At 36.2% G+C, this 22,620-nt stretch overlaps 1 protein-coding gene across 1 annotated transcript in view; it reads left to right on the forward strand.

Annotated features, from left to right (window-relative positions):
- The window catches only part of LOC128871903 (hemicentin-1), a 334,429-nt gene that overhangs the window by 11,463 nt on the left and 300,346 nt on the right, over positions 1–22,620 (forward strand). Inside the window, exon 2 of the mRNA XM_054114067.1 lies at positions 21,979–22,111. Coding sequence (XP_053970042.1) covers positions 21,979–22,111 — 133 coding nt within the window. The remainder of the gene's footprint in view (positions 1–21,978; positions 22,112–22,620) is intronic.

Genomic DNA, 22,620 nt, shown 5'->3' on the forward strand with positions numbered 1-22,620 from the left:
TTTGTGAAAGAAAAATAATTTTTGATATGAAGTTTTCTATTTCTTGTCCAAATCGTTTTCCAAGTTACCCGACTACTTGGCGACCCCTGTACTATTACATCTACAGTTCGTGTTTCATGAACTTAATGATGACATTTGAAAAACAAAACATAATTGCTTGCATCCCACTTCGGTACAAACGTTACCTTGTACATATGCATGTGTATACATACATATAAATATATACGTAATATGTATGTGCATGCTTATAAAATTCACGAATGAATGTATGCGTGCGTGCTTAGTTGTTTAGCTGTGTGAAAATTGTAGCTGTGCACACGTTTTCTGAAGGCAGTCGGCAACTTCATTAGTGTAATGAAAAATGTCAAGGACACTCCGTCGCCAACAGAGCCAGAACCTGAGCTCGAGCCTCTGCCTCTGCCTAAGCTTGTGCTTGTGCTGGTGCCTGTGTGAGTGGGCGCGTAGAGAGCACACGTAGAGTGGGTTACGGCGAACAGCGGTGCGCATTCATTATGTACATAGAAAATAGTATGACTATAATTGAAGACATGACAAATCGAAATAAAAAAGCAAAGATAGAAGCAGTTGAACAGAAAAAAAACATAGAGAATTGCAAAGACACAATGAGGCCACAGCAGGCACGCCAAACAGCAAACTAAGTTGGTATGCGGGTCGTTGAGGCCACTGGTATGCGCCATGTGGTACGCAGCAATTCACAACCCAACTGCGCGCAGAAAACATGGGCGCACAGGTACAACAATAAATAAATAAAATAGAATTTCTGCCAGGATATCATCGACCAAGGGATGCGTGCATAGGTAATACATAGCTTTATGTGGGATTTAATTTACAATTTATGTGGCGGTGGTCAATTATTTTTTGAATGCATTTTTATTTTTAATAATGAATACATTTTTTTTAGTAAATATAAAAACGCCAATTTTTTTCAAGAAAAAACTAATTTTTTTCTCTTAATTAGCTTATGAAAGTCATATTTGCCATTGCTTTTGGCATTTTAATTCGTGGAAATTGTACCATTTTCACACAAACTTCACCAATGAATGTAATGCAATTCAGCGAATATGTGCTCACTGAAGCCATTTATGCGTATTTCACTTTGATAACTGTAAGTTATTCGCGGAATCGCCAGAAAATTAAAAATGTTTTACATTTTTTCCATAGTGCACCAATAGGCTTTGTTTTTTTTGCGCACCCACTACCCTCCTGAATGGCTCTTAGCTTACGCCCTGCGTATTGCAAATGTTGAAGAAAAAAAGTTGCACAAAATATTCGCAGCGAAGCAAGCAACTAACTGTGCGGGGATTTAATTACAAAATGGCGTTGTGCATACCAATTCACTCTTGCACCCACACACACACAAGCAGCCTTTATTCATATAAACAAAACTACATTTAACAAAAACTCTTGCGTGTATGGTCTGTATGGCATATTTTCCTGTGCGATGTTGTTTGGGCACAATTCCACAAATAAACACTACACTTTTTAATATGCGTTTTTAGCTTTAGATAATACATACATATAAAAGATATTTTTCCATACCTATTAGCGATTTATTTGATGTACCCACACAACAATCAAAGGCGTAGAAAAGAAAATCGGAAGATTTTTTTAAAAATAATTTTTACACATTATGCCTCTAAAAAAAATAAATAAATAATTGACGCGTACACTTCTGTTAGCTGTTTGACCGAGCTCCTCCTCCTATTTGTAGTGTGCGTCTTGATGTTGTTCCACAAATGGAGGGACCTACAGTTTCCAGCCGACTCCGAACGGCAGATATTTTTATGAGGAGCTCGGAGGTTTGCCATTGCCTGCCTCTCCTATATCTGAGAATTACCAAACACGAAGACAGCCTCCCACTTCATAGTGACAGTGGCATCTTAGCTCATAGACATTTTACAGTTATACTAAAATTAGTACCGCTGAGACTAGATTTTTGGATAGAAAATGTGGCGTGGAGGGGGAATATTTACCACTTTGACGGCCGAAATAGGCCGTTTAATTCAATTTTGTTAATAAGAGTTTGGATATATAAGGAAGTATGCATAAAATATTTTCTTATCATTCTGGTGCAAAATGATGGTGACAGAGCCAATATGCAAATTGTCCTTCACGGGAGGACGCTTTTTCGGAAAAGGTAAAAAAATAGACCGCCGTTGCTAGTAAGTACCGAACCCGAAGCAGACATCAAATATCAAATGATATAAAAAATTTGTTTCTAACAGCAGTCACCCCTCAGGCAAGAGTATTTTTATCATGAAAGTGTTTATCATAAAAAGTATCTGCCATTTGGAGGTAGTTTACAATAGCCCTTCATTTGTAAAATGTGCTTGGTAAGGATTCTTTGACCTTTTAGGAAGACATTGCCAAACTTTAAACGTTAAATTTTAAGTAAATTTTTTTGATTTATGTTTTTATTAATATAAAATCCAAGTTCAAAAGCACAAATAACCATTTTGCCTGCGGTAGGAAGCATGATTTTCTGTGTTTTTTTTTTTTTTTGTTCTTTAGGATAGGAAGCATCAGAAGCTTGAACTCTGTCAATATGCGAGCGCAATAAAATGATTGGAGCACTAAACTCTGCCTTCATCCCTGTACCGTTTATATTATATATAACACTGCGTTACAAAAACGGACTTTTTTTCTGTCCTATGAACCAAATATACTTTTTCGGAAAGGGGAGAAAAAATAAAAATACACGTTTATCGGCGATTTTCATGTACACGTCAGAATTTTTTTTTTATGTATAAAATATAGAGCTCGTAGTCCGCCTGTGTGAAAAACTTTGGATCAATTTTTAACCCTTTTTCCGTGATCCAATCGCGCTGAATTTCCGCAGGCATATTCGTGGAAATGTTTTTATTATGTAAAATTAAAAAAAAAAAAATTATCAATTCTCAGATTTTGTTGAATTTTTTTTCTAAAAAAGAAAATTTTTTCTAAATTTTCGGCATAACTTGAAGGGACTCCAAATTTTTAAACAACTTATTAACCTTTAATCTATTGTTTCATACAACACACTCTGTGCCGTTTGTGTGTTTGTTCCAGTTCCGGAAGTTCCGATCATCTGATAGTTGCGCTACTAGGAGACGTATACTTTGACAATTGTTTTAAGTTCTGTTGCGCGAAAACGTCTTTCTGTATATTTCATCTTACGAAAAATGCAGTGCCCGACTCGAAATAACTTTTGTTACGTTTGTGGCTTATTCGCACCAAGTAAAAATTTTAAAAATATTACGAAAACAGTGGTTAATTCGTTAATAAGACTACTTATGTTCCTTACTTGTGGTATACTCCGGAAGTCGTGTGCGACTATTGCTATAGAAATTTATGCAAGTTTACTGATGGAAGGTCAACAATAAAGTACCATGTACCAACAATTGGGCTACCACGTACGGAGCACTGCAGTGAACTGTGCTACTTTTGTGTAACTTTTACTCAAACTAAAGGGTACCAATACTTTCGCCGCAACAAAGTTCGCTACGCTAATGTAGAATCGGTTATTCCAGCGGTTCTGTACTCACCAGAAGAACGTATAGCGGCTTCAATGGAGATTTTTGATGATGTTCCCGAATGTTTACAAACGCAAAAATAAAAGGTCTAAGTTTCTTTAAAAGCATTAAAATTTTTAATGTAACAATTTTTAATTTTAATATAATAAAATTAATAAAAAAATTCGGGGTTTTATACAATATCTCTATTGTAATGCGGAGTAAAATACCTTTCTTATATATACAGAATGTGTGTAACGCGGTGTAATTGGTGCGTATACTTCTGTTAGGTGCTTGGCCGAGAGCCCGTTCTCTTTGAATTCCGATTGGTAGTCACGCACTGGCCTATTCGGCTACGGCGGCCGCCGAATTAGTCTGTCATAAAATTGCATATATGGTAATTACTTCAAATCATTATCTACAGGCTTCCCGGGAAAGTCATTTTAGATACGTAGAGGCACTATTATTTAAATGATTTCTGCTTATTATCTGATATGATGCACGAAATGTAACCCTTTTCGATATATTTGACTTGAAAGATTATTTAAAAGTTATTTTCTTTTCCTAAACGTCCACTTTCCTTCCATATAAAAAGTCTGAAAAAGTGCTTTATTTAGAAGTAAATTCTCAAAATCGTATGCAAAAACTAAATTTCCAAAAATCAACGTGGCTTTAGAGCCACTTCAAATTACATATGATAAAATTTAATGCACTATAAAATTGTATAGCGCAAAGCTTTCTGAAAATTCTGATTAAAAAGTTGAAAATTTAGATAAACATTTTTTTATTGTAGTTTGGTAAACTTTTGTGAATCTCGTGAAAAGTTTCGGGCATTAAGTTCTTTGGTTCGTATATTTTTACAAAAACATAAAAAAAAATTAAGGGGGGCCTCTTATCAGTGGCTTCAAAAAAAGGGGTTTTTTCTCAATTTTTTTTCGAGGCGAAAAAAGCGACACACAGTAATAATCTTTTGCATTTATTTGAAGGCGTGGTTGAAGAGTAATAAAACATTTTTTAACTTAAATATAAAAACAAAATTGCGGACACATGTGGGATCTCGCAAAGCTTCTCGTTGCGCGTTTACTAAAACGGCGTAGATTGCGGTCGTAGTTTTCATCTGAAACACAAAAGAAAAATAGTGTCTTATTCAGAAGGCTTTCCCGCACATAATAGATTACTCTTGTATAAAAATATGAAAAAATGCGCAGACAATTAATTATTGAAAAAAGTGCTTTTTTCGCTTTTTTTCAAAAAGGTGCTAAATAACATTAAAAAATGTATTTTTTTTTGTATTTTGTTAGTTAATTAGTTGCGCATTTTAATTATCTTTATATAAATTATCGGTTTGAAACGATAACTTTCGTCGTTTTTTTTTAATCTTACACGCCATTTTCAAAAACCTGGTTTTGAGAAAAGGTGTTTCAAAGCTTTCAGATGGTAACTCACACGAGGGACGGTACACAGGCCTGTAACTCCGAAATCACTTTGAATTCCGCTATAAAATTTTGAGGGCATATTCTCCTATAATATATCTATCGATTGCAGTGAGAAAACAAAAATCGATTTTTTGAAGCCGACTGATAAGAGGACTCCATTAAGTACAAAAACTTATATATTTGGAACTTTTTAATTCATCTCGCTCCTATTATTTTAAACACAGGTATACTTGAGTGCGGCGGGTGTGAGTCTGAATAAAATGTTGAAAAATAATTCGTGGTATTTTTTCACAACCCACTACGATTTATGCACTGACGGATATATTCATTAGATCATTTATTTTCTCCATGCATTTTGTTAAAGTATTCGGATCCTCTCTCCGGCAGCTGAGTATGAAAATGGAATGTTAAAAACTAAATAAAATGTCAAAAAATGTTGTTTTGACAAACTAAAAACAGCGATTTAAAATAATGTTTTACAATGCATTTAGTGCTTGTATGGAAAAAACACTCATGTTGTAAAGGGGTTTTCAATAAGGGCGGGTAGATGTTGAAATGGAATAAAATGGCGTTTGCTGTGTGGCACGTAGCGCCGTCCTGCTCGCACCACATGTCGTCTAGGTCCATATGGTTCAATATGGGCCATAAGAAATTGGAAGGGCCACCACGTCTACCGAAAAATGGGCGCAATGCGCGCAACGTTTGCGTTAATGAACACTCATTTGGATAATAAAGTTTTATCATTTGAGCTTGCTGTTCAATCGTGTAACTTGCCATGATGATTTGGCATAAGCAACTGAATAATAAACAAAAGATCTGACAGATGTCACCGAAACAAAATGGCTGCCACAGGGCGCCAAAATCGACCCGCGCCAATTGAAAAGCACTTTACAAGTAACAAATTTTCAAAAAATCGTTTTTTGTTTTGTTTGATATTTCTAAAGTATAGACTTTTAAGAATATACTGCCAAATTTTTAGACGGATATTCCCAGTACTTTCGATTCTACAGCCGTTTTAGCAGGTAGAATCAGATTCGTCACTTTAAAATTAAAACTCGACCTGGTCAAAAAAAAAAAAAAGCTATTCAACAGAATCCTCTGAAGTTTTAATATGTTGTTCACAACATGAATGGCTATCGCCCGTACTGGAATCATATTATTATTTCAATTATTTCGTTTTTTTTGTTATACAAAAACTGAAAAAACCCCCAATTTTTGGAATGTCAAATTCAAAACCGCGCCATTTTGTCAAATTTTTCTTATTTTTGTTTTCTAGTACGGGACATAGCTGCCGTCATTGGTTGGTTGGTTGACTTAAGTGGTGATTCTTCCAGAATCCAACTAGCGCTTCCGCACCATTTTGTTGCCACATTCTCGTTACCAACTTGTTTGTCAGTTATTTACAGCATGATTATATCCAGTCTGTGCGGTTCAGGAACCTTATCAGGTTGTTAACATCTAAGCCAGACAGCTGTTCCAGATTCTCGAGCAGCGGTTTACCCAGGGTTAACATTCTGTCCTTCTATAGGGCAGGGTATTCGCAGAGGAAATGGAAAATTGTTTCCTTTTTCTCCGGTTGTTTACAACTACGACTGTATGTGTTGTGAGGGATGCCCATATTGGCTGCTTGTTCTCTCACAGACCAAAAGCCAGTTATGACTGCCGTTAGTCTCCATGCGTCCCGTCGTTTCATGTTTAACAATATAATTACAATAATTTTGTAACGCTTTTTGTTGTTAACGGAACTGGGTAAACACTATTAGGTATTTACTTCAAGTGCACATCGCCCACTCCTTATCAGAAAATCAAATTTAGGAATTAAATCAAAAGGAAAAAGTGAAAAAAAAAATAAATAAATTGAAAAAATACAGGAAGTTAATTCAAAATTAAAGTGTAATTATCACTTTAGAAAAGCAGAGTTCATTAAGAAAAATAGAGTCATAAAGGTTGGGAGTGCAGTTCAATAGGTGGTGAAAGCTACATGTTCACCCTTCCTTGTAGTGCATTCGAAAAAAATATAAAAATACATTCACTTTATATTCAAACTCAGTTCTCGCCTTTGCCCCTCATTAGCACCGCAATCGTAAACAACGCATAATAAATAAACAATTCCGCCATATCCACCGCATCAAATGGATTGACACGAAAAATATGAAAGTGCCAGTGCTTTCACTCATCAATTTTCTTTAATCGCAAGGAGGTAAAAGAGGAACCTTTCAACAGCAGCATTTGTGTCGATACCCCACTTAATACCTTAATTGACAAATTCAATATAAACAAAATAAAAACAAAAAAGCAAGATAGATACATACATATAAGTATATACGTACATATATACATATATGTATATCTATATATCTAAGCAACTCCAACATTTAAGTTGTAAATTTTGCAGCTGAAATTGCTTAAGCAACTAGAAATGCATTTCACTTACCCTTTCTCTTAGCGCAGGGGCACTTTGGTTGTAAGAACAAAAGCACGACCAGCTATGCCATTCATTCTCTTCAATTATAACCTTAATGCACGTTGAATAGTTGCACGGAGCCATTCTAGTTGTGGCAGCTAAATGCGTGGCACAACAGTGCAACTGTCAACACGGACACGCTCCACTCCGCTCCACCTATATGTACATGTACATACACACGCACAAACATACAAACATACCTGCAAGTAAATGCGGCAGCATTCATAGTTTGATATCCGCCTTGGGGTGTGCCGTCAGCATATTTTTAGAAAATTATGTATTTTAGTATTTCAAAAGCAATCATAAAAAAGAACTAAATCATTTCGAAAGATTTTCGTTTTTGTTGCTTGCCATCAGCAGTTAAAAATAGCAAAGGGCCGTCAAAGAGCCGAATAAATTGTCAAATGTGTATGGATTGGGGGGGAAAATAAGAATATTACGTTTAGTGTGTTCAGTCAGAACCAACAACGTCATTGCTCTTGGATTTTTATGTACATAACTCCTGTTCAAAAAGTGCCGGGAATTTGTCAATAAACTGAAAGAACGTTCAATATTTCCTGCACATACATATAGGAGTATGCAGTCGTTGAAAAATACTTAAGAACGATACGCAGTTCTCTGCATTCGAGACTTGTTTCAATAAAAATCCCTTAAATGTTTTGTATATCGGGCTTTAGTTTACAGATTTGAAAATTTTTTCAAACCTTTTTTTTTTATATAAAAAACATAAATTGTTTTCTTCATATACAAAAGTTAATACAATTCGAGAATACTTAAGAAGGAAGCGAAATAATAGTATAATCATAAAAAATGCAGACGAAGGGAAATTGTATATTAATAGGTAGGAAGGTAAAATGGCAAGAGTACCACAGACACACTTCAAGTAGCACTTACGTGCTGTTTTGATACCATAATGTGGACCATTACCTGTGCAAAAAAAAGTTATGGGAAGAGAAAACCTTCTACAGCCATCCAGTGCTGTTGATGTACTGGAGGAGAGCAAAAGGATCTAGGTGGCAGAATTTCTTAAAGTCATCCCCAAAGGGAACGCTAAGGAATCTCAAGCGCCTAGCCGCCAGAGCCGGACATTTGCAGAGAAAATGTTCAACAGTATCTTTCTCTGTAAGATCCCCACAGCTTCTGCAATAGGGGTTCAACGGAATTCCAAGCTTCTCCGCATGAGTACCGATTACCCAGTGACCAGTGAACACCGCAATGAGTTTGGAAATTAAATGGCAGGGGATTCCCATCACCTTAAGCGTTCTATTTCTATCGTATTGGGATCATAGTGTTTTCGAAATAGCGCACGATGAGACAGACCTCTATCTGTCTTGCGCTTTTCCTAGAAAGAAATTGCGTAGTTTCCCTTTAACAACGGACAAAGAGACACCGATGTCTGCGAGGGGACAGCTGAAACCGGTTCTGTCGACCCCTTCCTGGCAAGCTCGTCGGCAATTTCATTTCCCTCTATATTCCTGTGCCCAAGAACCAGATAAGGGAGATGTTTCCTGCTCGATCGCGGCATTTGAGTTCCTCCTTACAGGAGTTCACCAGAAGAGAGCTGCAATAAGGCGACTACAGGGACTTGATAGCTGCTTGACTATCGGAAAAAATATTAATGTCTTCCTCCCAACAGCGATCCCGAAGCATTTTGCATGCTTGCAGTATCGCGAAGACCTCTGCTTGAAAAACGCTGCTCGTTTCCGGCAGTTTAAAGGAGACCGCAATGCTGGCTGATTTAGAGAAAACCCCCGCTCCCACTCCAGATTCCATTTTGGATCCGTCAGCGAAAACAGAGGTACCTATATCCGTGCCGACTCTCTCCTCCTTCCAGGCTTGCCTGCTCGGAAAGATAGCCCTAGCACAACCCACAAAACACAGTTTGCGGATGGAGAGATCAGTGCGAAGAACAAAGAAGAAAGGGGAGATCTGCTTCAAGAAAATATATATTAATACTTTGTTAAAAATCCGTTTTGTGTTGGTACTGCTGCCCAATGCGTTTGCATTGCCATTATTACACCTCTACGACGTTCAACAGGAATGAACGAACGTCTTTGTTTTTTGTTGACCTTTTCAAATAACTGATGCAAATTTGTGATATTCTGCATACTGAGTACATTTTTTACGTCGTTCTAAAGATGTTTTATGGGGTTTAAGTCGGCACTCGAAGATATGTAATTTAGAACACCTGCGAAAAACTTTTTTGCCACACGAAAAGTGTGCTACTAGTCTTTGTCTTGTTGAAGTTTACAAATCAGTGGTAAATTCTCTGCGGAATTTTCTAAATTTACTTAACCGCATCCATATTGCCTTCAATAGGATGAATTTTCCAAGACACCGTTCAACGAAAAGCAGACCGAAACCATTATTGAGTCTCTCGCGTGCTTTATAATTGGAGAGATGAACTTGGGATCGGTTGCTGCTCGTTTTGGCTACCGCACGTGCTTCCTACCACATACACCAACTCTATTTATTTACGTTTCGTCGCTGAATAAAATATAACGCCACTAATTTTGGGTGCAGGATATGTTCTCAAATTCGGCGTTGGCACTGCGATGCTGTTGCCAATGGCTTCTTCCGTGCCAATCTACAGTGAAGGCCTGCTTCGGCCAATCGAAGCGTAACTGATCTTTTCCTTATTGGTTTTTCCAAGTCAAGAAAAATTCCTCAATGGATGGCAGTAGCACTCTTCCTGGGATTCTGTTTCGACATTGAGAACTTTGCTTTGCTCGAAACGTTTTCTTCTGTTTTATACACAGTAAAATATTTCAAAGCATTAAAAACCATAGTTTTTGAAACGTTTAATTTCGTTGAAAAAGCACAGTAGGATGATCCGGTCGTTTGCTGCTCTAAGATTTCTTTTCGAAGATCTGGGGTACAATTTTGCCTTTCGACATATGCTTTCAACTAATGTAAAGTGCTGTAGAAATACTCCAGATACTTTAGTTTTTAATTACTTACCAGTTACAGTTTTTCCAATCTTTAAAACTCTTTGCTTATTTTGGAATCATCCTCAGCTCCTTCTGTAAATTCACCTTTGTCGCTTGAATCATCTCAAATCACTCGCGCTAAAGTGCTGATTTGAGTTCTGGAAACAGGACAAAGTTGCCCAGGGTGATGCCAGTTGAACTTGTGAATCAGTATTCAATTTATTTTTGCTACAAATAGTCACCTAAAGGATGAAATATGTCAGCAGGCCCATTGCTGTTATGCGAAAGAAAACAACTATTTCTACACAATTCAGGCCTTACTCCCCCGATTGTCAATTAGTACTTTCCCGAAGTTAGCATATTTCGCATCGCGTTCGTAACTTTCTTGAGCTCTTACACATAGCCATGATGAGCTTCCTTGAAATCCGAATATTTGTGGCAAATAATAAAAAGCCACAAAGGCCGATTCGGCGACACAGATTGACTGCATACATATTGGAATACCTTCTTTCGCCAGAAAACTCTTGTAGAATGAATAAGAAATGAGTCTACGCGTTTAATTTGCACTCGCAAAATGTGAGCTGTGCTTTCTCAGAGGCAGATCAAATGTAATTTGAGGGCGAGCAAACGGTCGGCATTCGTGTCGGTATGCCAGTCGAACGTCGAATGGGACTAAAGGAAGGTGGCTTGTTTTTAAACATAAGTATGTGTGAAGAACCAGCTCCCGAATCACAACTAGATTCCTGGATATTAATTGCCACTCCTCATGCCACACACTCATATCCCTTCAGATGAAATGATTGTATTGCTCAAAGATTATATTTCTGTAATGAAAGCTAAGCTGCTCTATTTTTGCAAAAAGTTCAGCACTTGCGATACAAACCGCACTTAAACTCGTCTTACTTCCAACACATTGCGCTTAACGCTCTACATTGATCCGTGGGATCCAATATCTTCCTGAAGCACACGAGACGATCTTCGGTAAAGTTTATTTCCTTTTTTATTAGTCACAGCTGTGAATGTTAGACCGAAATACAATGCAAATCATCAACCACAGCACAACTCTCTTCAAACTTTTTGTGCAAATCGTGGCCTTGGGCTTTCGACAGCCTTAAGCCCCTTAGATTGCCATTAACATTCCCCACGCAAATACACATTTGAAACCGACTCTTTTTGACTTGACTACAACTGACTGTTGAATCAACCTAGAAAAAAGTGATTATGACAATACCTCAAGCGCAATTTGTTTAAATGAGCAATTCGGGGTGTTTTTTCGAGCTGAAGGTATGGTGTTATGTGTATGTGTGTGAGTGCGTTTGTGTGTTGGGGGGGAAAATGTGACACGACGCGACGCTGTGATGCTTCGAAAGCTTTTTACAATTCAAATTTTCATAAATTAAAACATGAAAAAATATTGGTCCACTGTCATTTTATGTCTTTTTTTTTTTGTTACCGTTGTTGTTGTTGCCATTTTGTGCATTTATTTCTATTGTATGTTTCCATCTGCTGTGAAGGACGTCGTCGTCTATCTTGTCACTGAAAATTTGAAAAGCAACGATTTGCGTTAATTGAAAATGATTTTTCCTTAAGTTTGCGGCTGGAGAAAATGGTATCTGTGTCATAGGAATGAGGTGTTTTGTGTGTAGGTGGAGGCATGTATGCATGTATTTGTGTGTGCACGCGTACCACTTTTAGTATAGCTTGAAATTAAATTAGATTTCTAAAATATTTTCCATACGGCTTTAATATTTTCAACTTAAATTGAACTGGGCTGAGTGGGGGGACGCATGCCATGCCAAGGGATTTATACATATGTGTGTATGTATGTGTAAGTATATTACTTTTTTTAGTGTTCCCTTTTGTATATCCATAGATCACTCGCTTTATCGCATTGATTCAGTCGCCGTCACATTTTTTAGACTTCAAAGCACCCACTGGAATTTTTGCTAGATGTGAATGCGTACGTAAATAAAAAAACACAGAGTATTGCTTAGTTGTTCGAGAATTGTTCGACTTCTTTGATAATTGAAAAAGTCGTTAAAAACGATTTCTTTAATAACTTTTTCTTCTAGGAGATCTCAGAGAGCATCTGATATAAAGTAATAATAATATGAATTAATAGTGTTCGAGGCAAACAAAATTTAAGGTAGGTATTTCGTAGCTGCGAAAATTGATTTATAATATGCGTATTTTTTTGGAGCATCGCAAGCTAATAGCTTCATTTTGGTCAAAAAAAACGAGCTTAGCATATTTCCCTCCATTTGTAGAAAAATATCAAAATATACAAACACCCAGAAAGAGTGCAAGCACAAATTACATATACACCGTGGCGCAAAATTAATCATTAATTGCAACCCAGTTTGTTTTTGGATAACGTTTTTTCTTAAACAAAAAATAGATGATTTTGAGTGATAGAAATCTCTACTTTGAAGCTCCGTTGCTTGACCGGTTGTATGCTGCAGCTGTTTAGTTTACAAGTGCCAAATATGATTGACTTCTACTGAATATAAATGCGCTGCCTAAGTTTCACATAGAAAATAAGCTAATAGCTTAATAAATACCACGTGCCGAACATTAACGTTTTTTTCGTATATGCACAGACAGTTTATCATGCTTGAGTGGACTCCAAAGCGTAAACACCTCCAGTAGTCTAATTAAAAATATTAAAGCAGCACTAAATACTCATCATAAAAAGATCAACTTATTATGGGTCCCGGGTCATGTTGGGATCCCAGGTAACGAGGCAGCAGATGCGGCCGCCAAACAAATCCATCTCCAACCCTGCCTTACTTTTGCAACACTTGAAAAACACGATTCGATTAGGACGGTTGCAGCATATATTCAAAGTGAGAAAGATAAGAATTCGAAAGAATTTTCATCCTGGTACAGCAAATTTAACCCATCAGGACAAAAGCCCCACTTTCCAAATAATAACACTCGGAGCCAAACCACTACATTTATACGGTTACGCATTGGGCACATCCTCTTGACACACGAACACCTCCTCACAGGGAAACCCAAAAACACATGTCCTTGGTGTGGATCACTTTCCACGGTCGACCACTTACTAGATGAATGCCACAGTCTCCGAAGCCACAGGATGAAAATATTTGGCGACATTAAACCCTCCGCACTTCTTGAAAAAACTTCCTCTGAAAACATTCATAAAATTTATAACTTTCTGAAACAATGTAAGTCAATAAAGATTATTTAAACTCCATAATTAGAACTAAATCAACTCAGGTATTATATTCTTAAAGAAAGAGTCGTAAGCCCTGGCAGCTAGTACTCCTTTATATTTAGATATAAGCATTTTGATATATCTAATAAATAATAATAATAATAACTTTTTTTATTATTGTAATACATAAAGAAAAAAGAAAGAGAATAAAAAATAGTGTTGCACATGTTAACCCAGTCCAATAAAATAAATCTACCCTACACCAAAATAGCAAAATGTTTGCAGTTTTGCTTATAGCTATGGCTCAAATTAAAGGTAGCAGTACAGTATGAGTAATATGATATTTTAAAATAAGATTTATAAATATTTTAAATAGCACTAAGTAGTTTCTGATATGAGTTTTGTCATAATGTCCCAGAGTTTCCTATGAAATGAGAACTGTGAACTTTGAGCAAACATAAAATGAAAAAAATATTAATACAGGTATTCGCTAAAATACGTGCATTTTTATTTCTTAAACTTATTGTTCGGATGCATTAAGTGGCGTTGGAGTCAAGATACTTATAGAAATCGTATTAAAAGGCCAATTCGTCAAAGGGTTTTTTAATCTTTTCTGCAGTCTTTTAAGCTGTAACGCCTTACGATTTCATTCTGCCTCTGACATGTTAAGTGATATGAAGAGAAAGGTGAAAGGTATATATTAACTCCTATTCTAGGGCGTAACAGCTTCAAGAAATTACTTTGGGCATAGCCCAGAATTTCACAATTACGAATTCCACTTCGATATCGCTAATAGTTTCCCATTGAGGCCAAGATACATATAAAAAAAAAGGTTGCGGGTATATTTTATTTCAATTTCGTAAGTCTGGTTTTTTAATAAAAAAAAAATTATAGTATTTGTGAGTGGAACACAAAAAACAATAGATCCAGATGTCGGTTTAAGTTTCGACGGAAATATTTGGTAGCTCTTTTGAGGTGAACAGTTTTGGAGCAGCCGAGCTAACAAAATATCATCGACTATCAAACCGAACCTAACCTTAAAACAAAAAAATGTTTAATTAGAATTGCAGAAAAAATTATAATGTTCTCCTCAAGTATCGCTTATGCCATTTCCTCCTATTCCGTAGTAGGTTAGGTTAGGGTGAAGCGGTTATCCACTGTGGGACACACTCAGGCTTATGGCCCATTGTGATGTTGCGTGGGGAACTTGCCCTTGTCCCTCCTAAAACCAATGTGTACTTTTCAAAAATTTTGTAAGATCGTTAATTTCGACAGAACCGAGATCTTCCAATTCATTATAGGATGGTTTACCCAAAATGGCGAATCTACATCTGGATAGAGCAGGACAGTGACACAGAAGGTGCGAGATCGTCTCTTTCTCTTCCTCGTCTAGACAACTTCTACAGAAGTAATGTGTTTGCACATCCATTCTCTAGGCGTACCTATCGATTAGGCAGTGCCCCGTACTAACCGAAATCAGTGAGTTAAGACTGTGCTTATCTCTTCTTAGTTCCGTGCGTTTGGCATTGAGAGTCGGTTGCAAGTGGTTTCATCACACCATCTTTCATTCGCTACTCTTACAATCTTATCGTGGATACGTAGTTTACATGTTTACAAGGGTATACCTCAGCCATTTCGTTAAGAGAAGCTGGGCATTTCATTACCTAGGAGGTTGGCGACTGTTTTGTGAGGGATTTTATCGCAACGTGGATATCATATCGAGGTATCGCATTACACTGTACCAGTGTCCCGGCTTTCATTATTGCCATCAGTTCAGCCTGAAATACACTACAGTAGTCGGGAAGCCGAAAACTGCAGAAGATCCTCAGTTGCTCGGAATATACACCTCCGCCCATAGTAGCACTGCGTCATTACCGCGTATTTACGAGGAACGTTGATGAGCCTATTTCGTTAAGTTCCAATTTAACCTCTACGCTATATTATTTCATTCTAGTCCATACAATTTTTCTTTAGAAATGATAAAACACTATTTTATACATTTCTCTTGCAAATTCGAAAACTTCAATTCGTGGATCTGCAGATCAATAAAACCGAAATCAGTCAATTATCCGGCATCTGGAGAAACAGTGCACTTTAACTTAATTGAAAATGTGTATATTCTACCTTAAAATGAAGCTCAATATTTATAATGGAACAAAGTAGTTTACTGAAAATTCCAGACAATCCCAGATGGAGAGAAATTTGGCACCTTAGCCACCAGCGCGCAAGGATGTTGGGATGGATGGCGATAACCACATGTGCCGGTTCGTAGGCTGCCACACAAATTCACGCCAAACTCGTAAATACAACAATCTAAGGCTATAAAAATCCATTCACCAAAAGAAATTTCTGCTAAGTAGCAAACGAATTGTTCCAAGCACAAAAAGGAAAACATAAAAATAACAACAAAACAAAAAAGGCGATAACGCTGAATCAAAAAAAACAAAAAAACAGAAAGAAGTAAAGACTTGTATGGTCGACTGGCCATGCACTGGAGCAGAGCGCCAACAAGAGGGGCGCAATGTATAAGTAGGCAGGGGCAGAAGGGAAGAGAGTGACTTGGAAAGGAAAGAAAGGCAGCAGTACATAATTGCATTCACTCAAGCGTGCTTCAAAAAGTAGATATGTTGCCGCAAAGGAGGGTAGTATGAAATCAATGAAACAGAACGGAAGTTGTAGAAAAATATATACAAGCAATCAATAGCGCAAAATTATTGCCCTTCAACAACAGTACAGCCGCGCAGGCAGGAATGGAGCAGGAACAGCCCCAGCAGCTCTAGCAGCAGAACAATAAAGATTAAGTCCGAGGTGGAATGGGTATGGTCATGGACATGGACGCGAGCGTGGGCGTGGGCGTGGGTGCAAATAAGGAAGAAATAGTGAAAAGAAAAAGGAAGTTCAAATAGGAAATAGTTTCTGCAGTTCGTTAAGGAAACCGAATAAACGTTTGTACTAAGTAGCAATGAGTATATTTATTGCGGTATTGTAGTTGTAAGCATACACACACAAGCATACACAGCCTCACATTTAAACAAATGCAAGCAAGCACAAAGCCTGTGGTGAATGCCAAACTACTTAGCAAACAATCAACTTCATAAATTGGTATTTGGTATGAAAAGTAAAACTAGTTCGCAAGTGACTGCAATTGTACTAGTTGCTAAACGACCAATTGGAGGTGTACGAACAAAAAATGCGTTTTTCCATTGCTACGCCTCAATGAATAAAGTAAAAACAGCCAATTAAAAAATATGAAACAAAATTATTCTGCGTTTATTTTTCATCTTAACGCAAGCGAGCGAATAACATTTTTCGGGTTCGCATTTGGGGCCTAAATGAACAAACTATCCGGAGTAACAGGTCTGGAGCAAACTACAAATTTGGTTTGAGTATGGGAAAAACCGGGATTTTTCACTACAAGTCAACTAAATTTAAAAACTGTGCTCGGACTTTATTTATTGTAAGTGCAAATGCAAGAACGAGAGTAAACTTTAGTCCCTACAAATTGAATGGCAGTTCGTGAGGTATAATTGGAATATGCATAAGTAGCACATTTTCGCCTTTTCGTATGCAATCGATAATTGTAGCGCGAATATACTTCGTCACTCGTTTTTAAACTACATAAAAGCCTTGTTCCTGTGCATAGCTGCGGTGGATCCATTTTCGTAGGAGCATTAGTGCTGTGCAAACTTTCGAAGAAAATAGATGGTATTCCAAAAGTCTCCAAAGAGTTTGAAATATATGATATGCAAGATATAAGGTGGCGCAAAATTAATCACCCTATCGAAAGATTTACACTTTTTGCAAATGACGTCGTACGTCAATCATATTTGACATTTGTGAACTAGACTGCAGTGCAAAAACAGAAAATGGCGCATGTAAAGGTCTAAATAAATATTTCCATTACTCAAAATAACGTTTTTATGCAGTAAAAAAGTTGTTAAAACAACAAAATTGGAACTGTAGTCGGACTCTGCTCGAATTTTGGACAAAAGTATTAAATTAAATAATGGTCTGCATATCGTTTGTTTTTTCTATTAAATCCAATAAACTAAAGCATGTTAAAAGTGTTGTTGTTGTTGTAGCAGCATAAACATTCCCCATGCAGCAATATCGCATTAAACTCAACAATAATAAGTTGAAAGTTAAGTCTGAGATTCAATAGAAGTTATTTTAAAATCGGAAAAAGTTGAAGCTCATTCGAGGAAATTGTCTGCACTCGCAATATGCGACGTGTATTGCGGATCAGGGTGAAGGAACTAATTGATTCGGTTACACAAAAAATGTTAAGTTTTTATCAAGCATTTTTTAAACAGTTCTCATTTGATATTTTTAAATATTTTTCTGCAGCCTTTTATTATTTTTTTTGTTTCCACGTGTATGATACGTTTTGTTTTTAATACTTTTCGTTGCGTATGCGTTTCATTATTTGTATTTCAATTATATAACTAAAAGCCTAATCTGTAAATTTTAAGGTACAGTACAAGCTCGATTTTCACTATTAATTCAAAACACAAGCAAATTCGGTGTTCGCGATAATGGCATCCAACAAGAAGTCGAAGTGTATTGATTGATAATAATATATTTATAGTAATAATCAAAGCGGGAATTTTTTTAAACAAAATTTTATTCAAAAAGCACACGGTTATTCCCCAATTTAGCCGCCAATATGGATACAAAAAAATCAGGCAAATCAATGCAGAAAAGTAAGAGAATCGCGATAGTAAAATCGAATTTACTTTCCACTTTCTGCGCTTGTAGCATCAGCTAAAATTGAACAGATTAAACTTGAAATGGACCGTCGCAATAGTTGGTAGTCACAAGCTCGCGTATACCCTGCTTCCTCTTTATAAAACTAGTTGCAAACCTTTTTAAAAGTTTCCGAATCAAAGAGTTTTCGAACGCCAATCGTTTGATTATATGTTGTAAACTTTTTTTTTTCATTTGATTTTCTTGTTGTACATGGAGGCAACCCTTAAAAGGTGTCTCATAATACTTTCTCACTTTTCGTCTCTATTTTCAATTAATTTTTTATGTTTATTTTTTGATAGGTGGCAACCCTTAGAAAGATTGTCTCATAAAGCCTTCTCACTTTTCGTCACTATTTGCAATTAATTTTTAGAATTTCTTTTTCTATATAGGTGGCAATCCGTAATAAGGTTTTCGTAAAGGTTTCTCAATTTTCGTTCCTATTTTCATGTAATTTAAAAAAAAAATGTTGGTTAGGTGGCAATCTTTAAAAAAATGTCAACTAATAAGTCTTCTCACATTTGATTTGATATCTTATTCGTACTTCATATATTAATATTTAATTTAATTAAATACTTTTGGTATTTGATTTTTTAAATAGTTGGTAGCCCTATTCAAAAATATATATTAACTGAGAGCTCTCAAATATCTTTCGTTTGGTAGCCATATGAAATAATCTTTTTCTATTTCACATTTATAATATTTATTTATTTGTTCAATTATCAATTAGTAGTCTGAAAAATACTGTATTTCTTGCAGACTATGAAAAACAGCTTAATGCTAAATAATTTAAGCAAAGTAAAATTAAACTTATAATTGACTAGTTTCAATTGCAATGATGAAAGAAAAAGGTAACATTTCTTATAACTTACAAAGAAGAACTAAGAATTTAGTTAAAGAATTCAATCAGTACCAATTTGAAGCGGTTCTTTGTTGAAGAAAAATCTAGGCAGGTGTGATTTAAAAGTGAATTAGATTCTCCCAAAGTTCTAGAAATATGAGCTTTGGAAGCATAATTAGTTCTTGCCATCCCTAACCAGAAAAAATCATGATTACATAAGCTTCGCTGAGGGATATTGAAATTGAGTAATGATGGGAAATCCATGACCCCACTTATCAACTCGAAAAAGAAAGTGATGGAGAGAATAGTCCTTCTAATATCTAGTGCTTTTAGCTTTATGAGCAAGCACCGATTTTTTTAGGATGGAATTGGATCAGTGAAATTTAAAGAACGCAAAGTACAACGCGCAAAAGCTTTCTGGACACGTTCAAGCCTACTAATACCTATGACAAGCATAATATGGTCTCTAAATAAAGAGGGCGTATTCCAACTTCGAACACACCAGAGACGTATATAATAGGGCGGATCGATTTAAAAATCGCTCATTGCTCTGTGAAAATCGTATTCTAGGCATCAAAATAAGATACTTTGCCGAAGGTACCATACCCCTAAAACGAATTTTGATGTCCCCCAATTCGGGTCGACCAAAAAATCCCACTTTGACCCATTTAGAGTGCTCTAATCGAGTCAAAATGTATGACCGACCCCCACTAACTTTGGACGGCCGATCCACCCATGCCAGTGGCACATATCATACATCCCCATACAATCATTTCAAAATATCACCATTTTTGGCCTTTACATGAGAAAAGAAACTAAAAAGTTCGACCCAAATTGGGGGACATCAGAATTCGTTTTAGAGGTATGGTTCCTTCGGCAAAGTTCCTTATTTTGATCCCTAGAATATGATTTTCACAGAGCAATGGGCGATTTTTTTGCCTCCTCACAAATCGACCCGGCCTAGTATATAACACACTCTAAAGCTGTGTACGGGCCAACAAAGTCCGAACTAAAACGCCGAATAAATGCAAGTACGAAATGTAGCTTTGAAATGGTGTAATTTAAATTGCTTGTGCAATAACCGAGTATATCTTTAAATCAACAGTATAAACAAGGAAATATTATTATTATTATAAATAGCTGTTGTGAACTGTGCACTTACGAACCTTTCCGAATTTGTCATCTGAAGCGACCTCCAGTAAAATTGTCTGCTTAAAATATTCGTGGAACATTTTAACTTTCGAATTGCCCTTTTTAACCTACTTTTAGGACGGGTCAAAATACTCAGTTAAGCAGGAGTTAAAGGGTTAAAATCTACTAGAAAAAATTTCGTTTTGAGAACGAGTTAAAAATGCTCACTTAAGGGGGGAGCCTGGTTTATGAGGTCTAAAAATTGCATCTCTTTGCGATTTTTTTTTTTTTAAGGAAACAATTAATTTAGCACTGCGAAGTTTTTTCTATCTTTTAATGAACATTTAAAAAGTATAAAAAATTTTTGTACTGGTTAAAATAAGTTAAAAAATGTTAAAATGTTTAACACATAAATTAGTAGAGCGCTGCAACGCTGGAGTTTCCAACTGGCGTACAAGATACAGCTCGTAATTATTATCTAAAGCAAAAAATTCAAATGGATTTCTAATTATCATGATTTTTTATTCTAGATGAACTAAAAAAACTGAGAGAAATTCCAAAATTTCAACAAAATTTCAAAAAATTCACTTCAACTTGGTAAAAAAAATCTTGAAAAAAATTTTTTTTTCTATTTGTTAGTTCAAATAGAGGAGAATTTAATACTGAAGGGAACAAGCCATGATTCATTTCAAAAGGTCCATTAGTTTTTTTTCATTCATGTACGCCAATTCAAAGAAATCATAAAAATGAAAAGTCGAGAAAAGAAGATAAAGTTTGTACTATAGCTGTCCGGTCACAGCGTAACTACCTAACGCTCGCCTACCTTTGGCTTTGTTTCTACGGAAATATTGAGAATTAGGCTCTGTAACTTTGTGTGAATATTCTGAAATATATTAGGAATCGCCTAAAATGAAAAAAAATAGATTTTTTTGACTTTATAAACCGGGGGGAGCCTGGTTAAGTAGGAATTATGGGTTAAAAATCTGCTACAAAAAATGCAGCGTTCAATTCTACTGTAGCAGCCTGAAAACAGAAATTTTAGTTAAAGTCATCTTACACAAGATATTTCTGATAAAATAATTGCCCTTTCGGTCAAAATGTCAAGATGCTAAAACTTTACATCACCGTAAAAAAAACGACTAGTATTGGTACTGTACTAGTACGTCTTCCCTAAAGTTGGCTGGGAGACAAATTCTTTCATATGTACGAGCGTTTGTTCGTGTTGAGTAACATTTTTGTAATTATTGTGTCCAAATATAAAAAAGAATTAGACAACTAATTTCGGAGTCTATAGGTAGCATGCAAAATAAATAAACATTCATAAATATTTGATGAATAATAAGTACCTTGAAATTTATTTTATTTAGCTGTTAATGCAGTCAATCATCTGTTCTTTTTCTTGTCCATTATGAAGTAGTTCATTAACTAGTTAACACTGGTGCATGGGCTTACTAGTTCATAATAATTCCGTAGAGTATTGCAATGAGAAAATTTCCTATTGTTAGTATAGGAAAATGAGAGAAGACGAACACCATCAACTGCAAACAAAACTGGCAGTAAGGTAGTTCAGAACCAGTCGATTTGACTGCAGGGTGTATTTTTTGTAAATATAGACTAGTTACGTTGAACAAAACAAGATTATTTCAAGTTGCTGTCCACATAAAGATATACCATATTCCAAATATTCATTCCAACATTTTCTTATTATATATTTCTTCATTTTCATTTTATTTACAGTACCCGCCAGAGTGGTTTGGGCTGCGGTGGGCAAAAGCGTCGATTTGCTGTGCGATTTAACGCCACCAACGGCGCAAGATTCCGTAAAGCTGTTGTTGTGGTTCAAGGACTCCACCGGAATACCACTTTACAGGTAGTTAAAAACACTTAATCATTAGCTAACTATGTACATTCACATACTCACACTTGTACACAAGCACTGAATGCTACTTACTTATCAGCCCAGTTATTTGTGCTACACGACTACTTGAAAAGAGAAAAGTGGAAAATACAGGTAAAAGGATTCGCAAGTGGTTAAAAGGCTGCATTGAAGGTCATAAATTTTAAAAGGAAATTGAAAACTCATCACTGCGGTCAGCTTCATCTACCCCCGCGGCTATGTTGGCTTCCACGCCAGTTGAACACAAATCGAATAGTAAACCAAGACTTTTTACTGTTTGATATATGTGTGTGTATGTACATATTGTACGTGTGTTGGTGTATATGTTCTATGTATTGCCATTGCCAAAATGTGCCTTGCTCTTTTTGTTTGCGCTGCTTTCCAGCATATAAGTTTGCCTGAAGCAGTGATTGGCTCAATTCTAAGCAGCACAACCACAAATGTCATACGAAGTGGTGGCCGCCGTGGCTGTCGTTGCTATT

The sequence above is a fragment of the Anastrepha ludens genome, chromosome 2 (genome assembly GCF_028408465.1).
Source record: "Anastrepha ludens isolate Willacy chromosome 2, idAnaLude1.1, whole genome shotgun sequence".
Classification (NCBI taxonomy): Eukaryota; Metazoa; Arthropoda; class Insecta; order Diptera; family Tephritidae; genus Anastrepha; species Anastrepha ludens.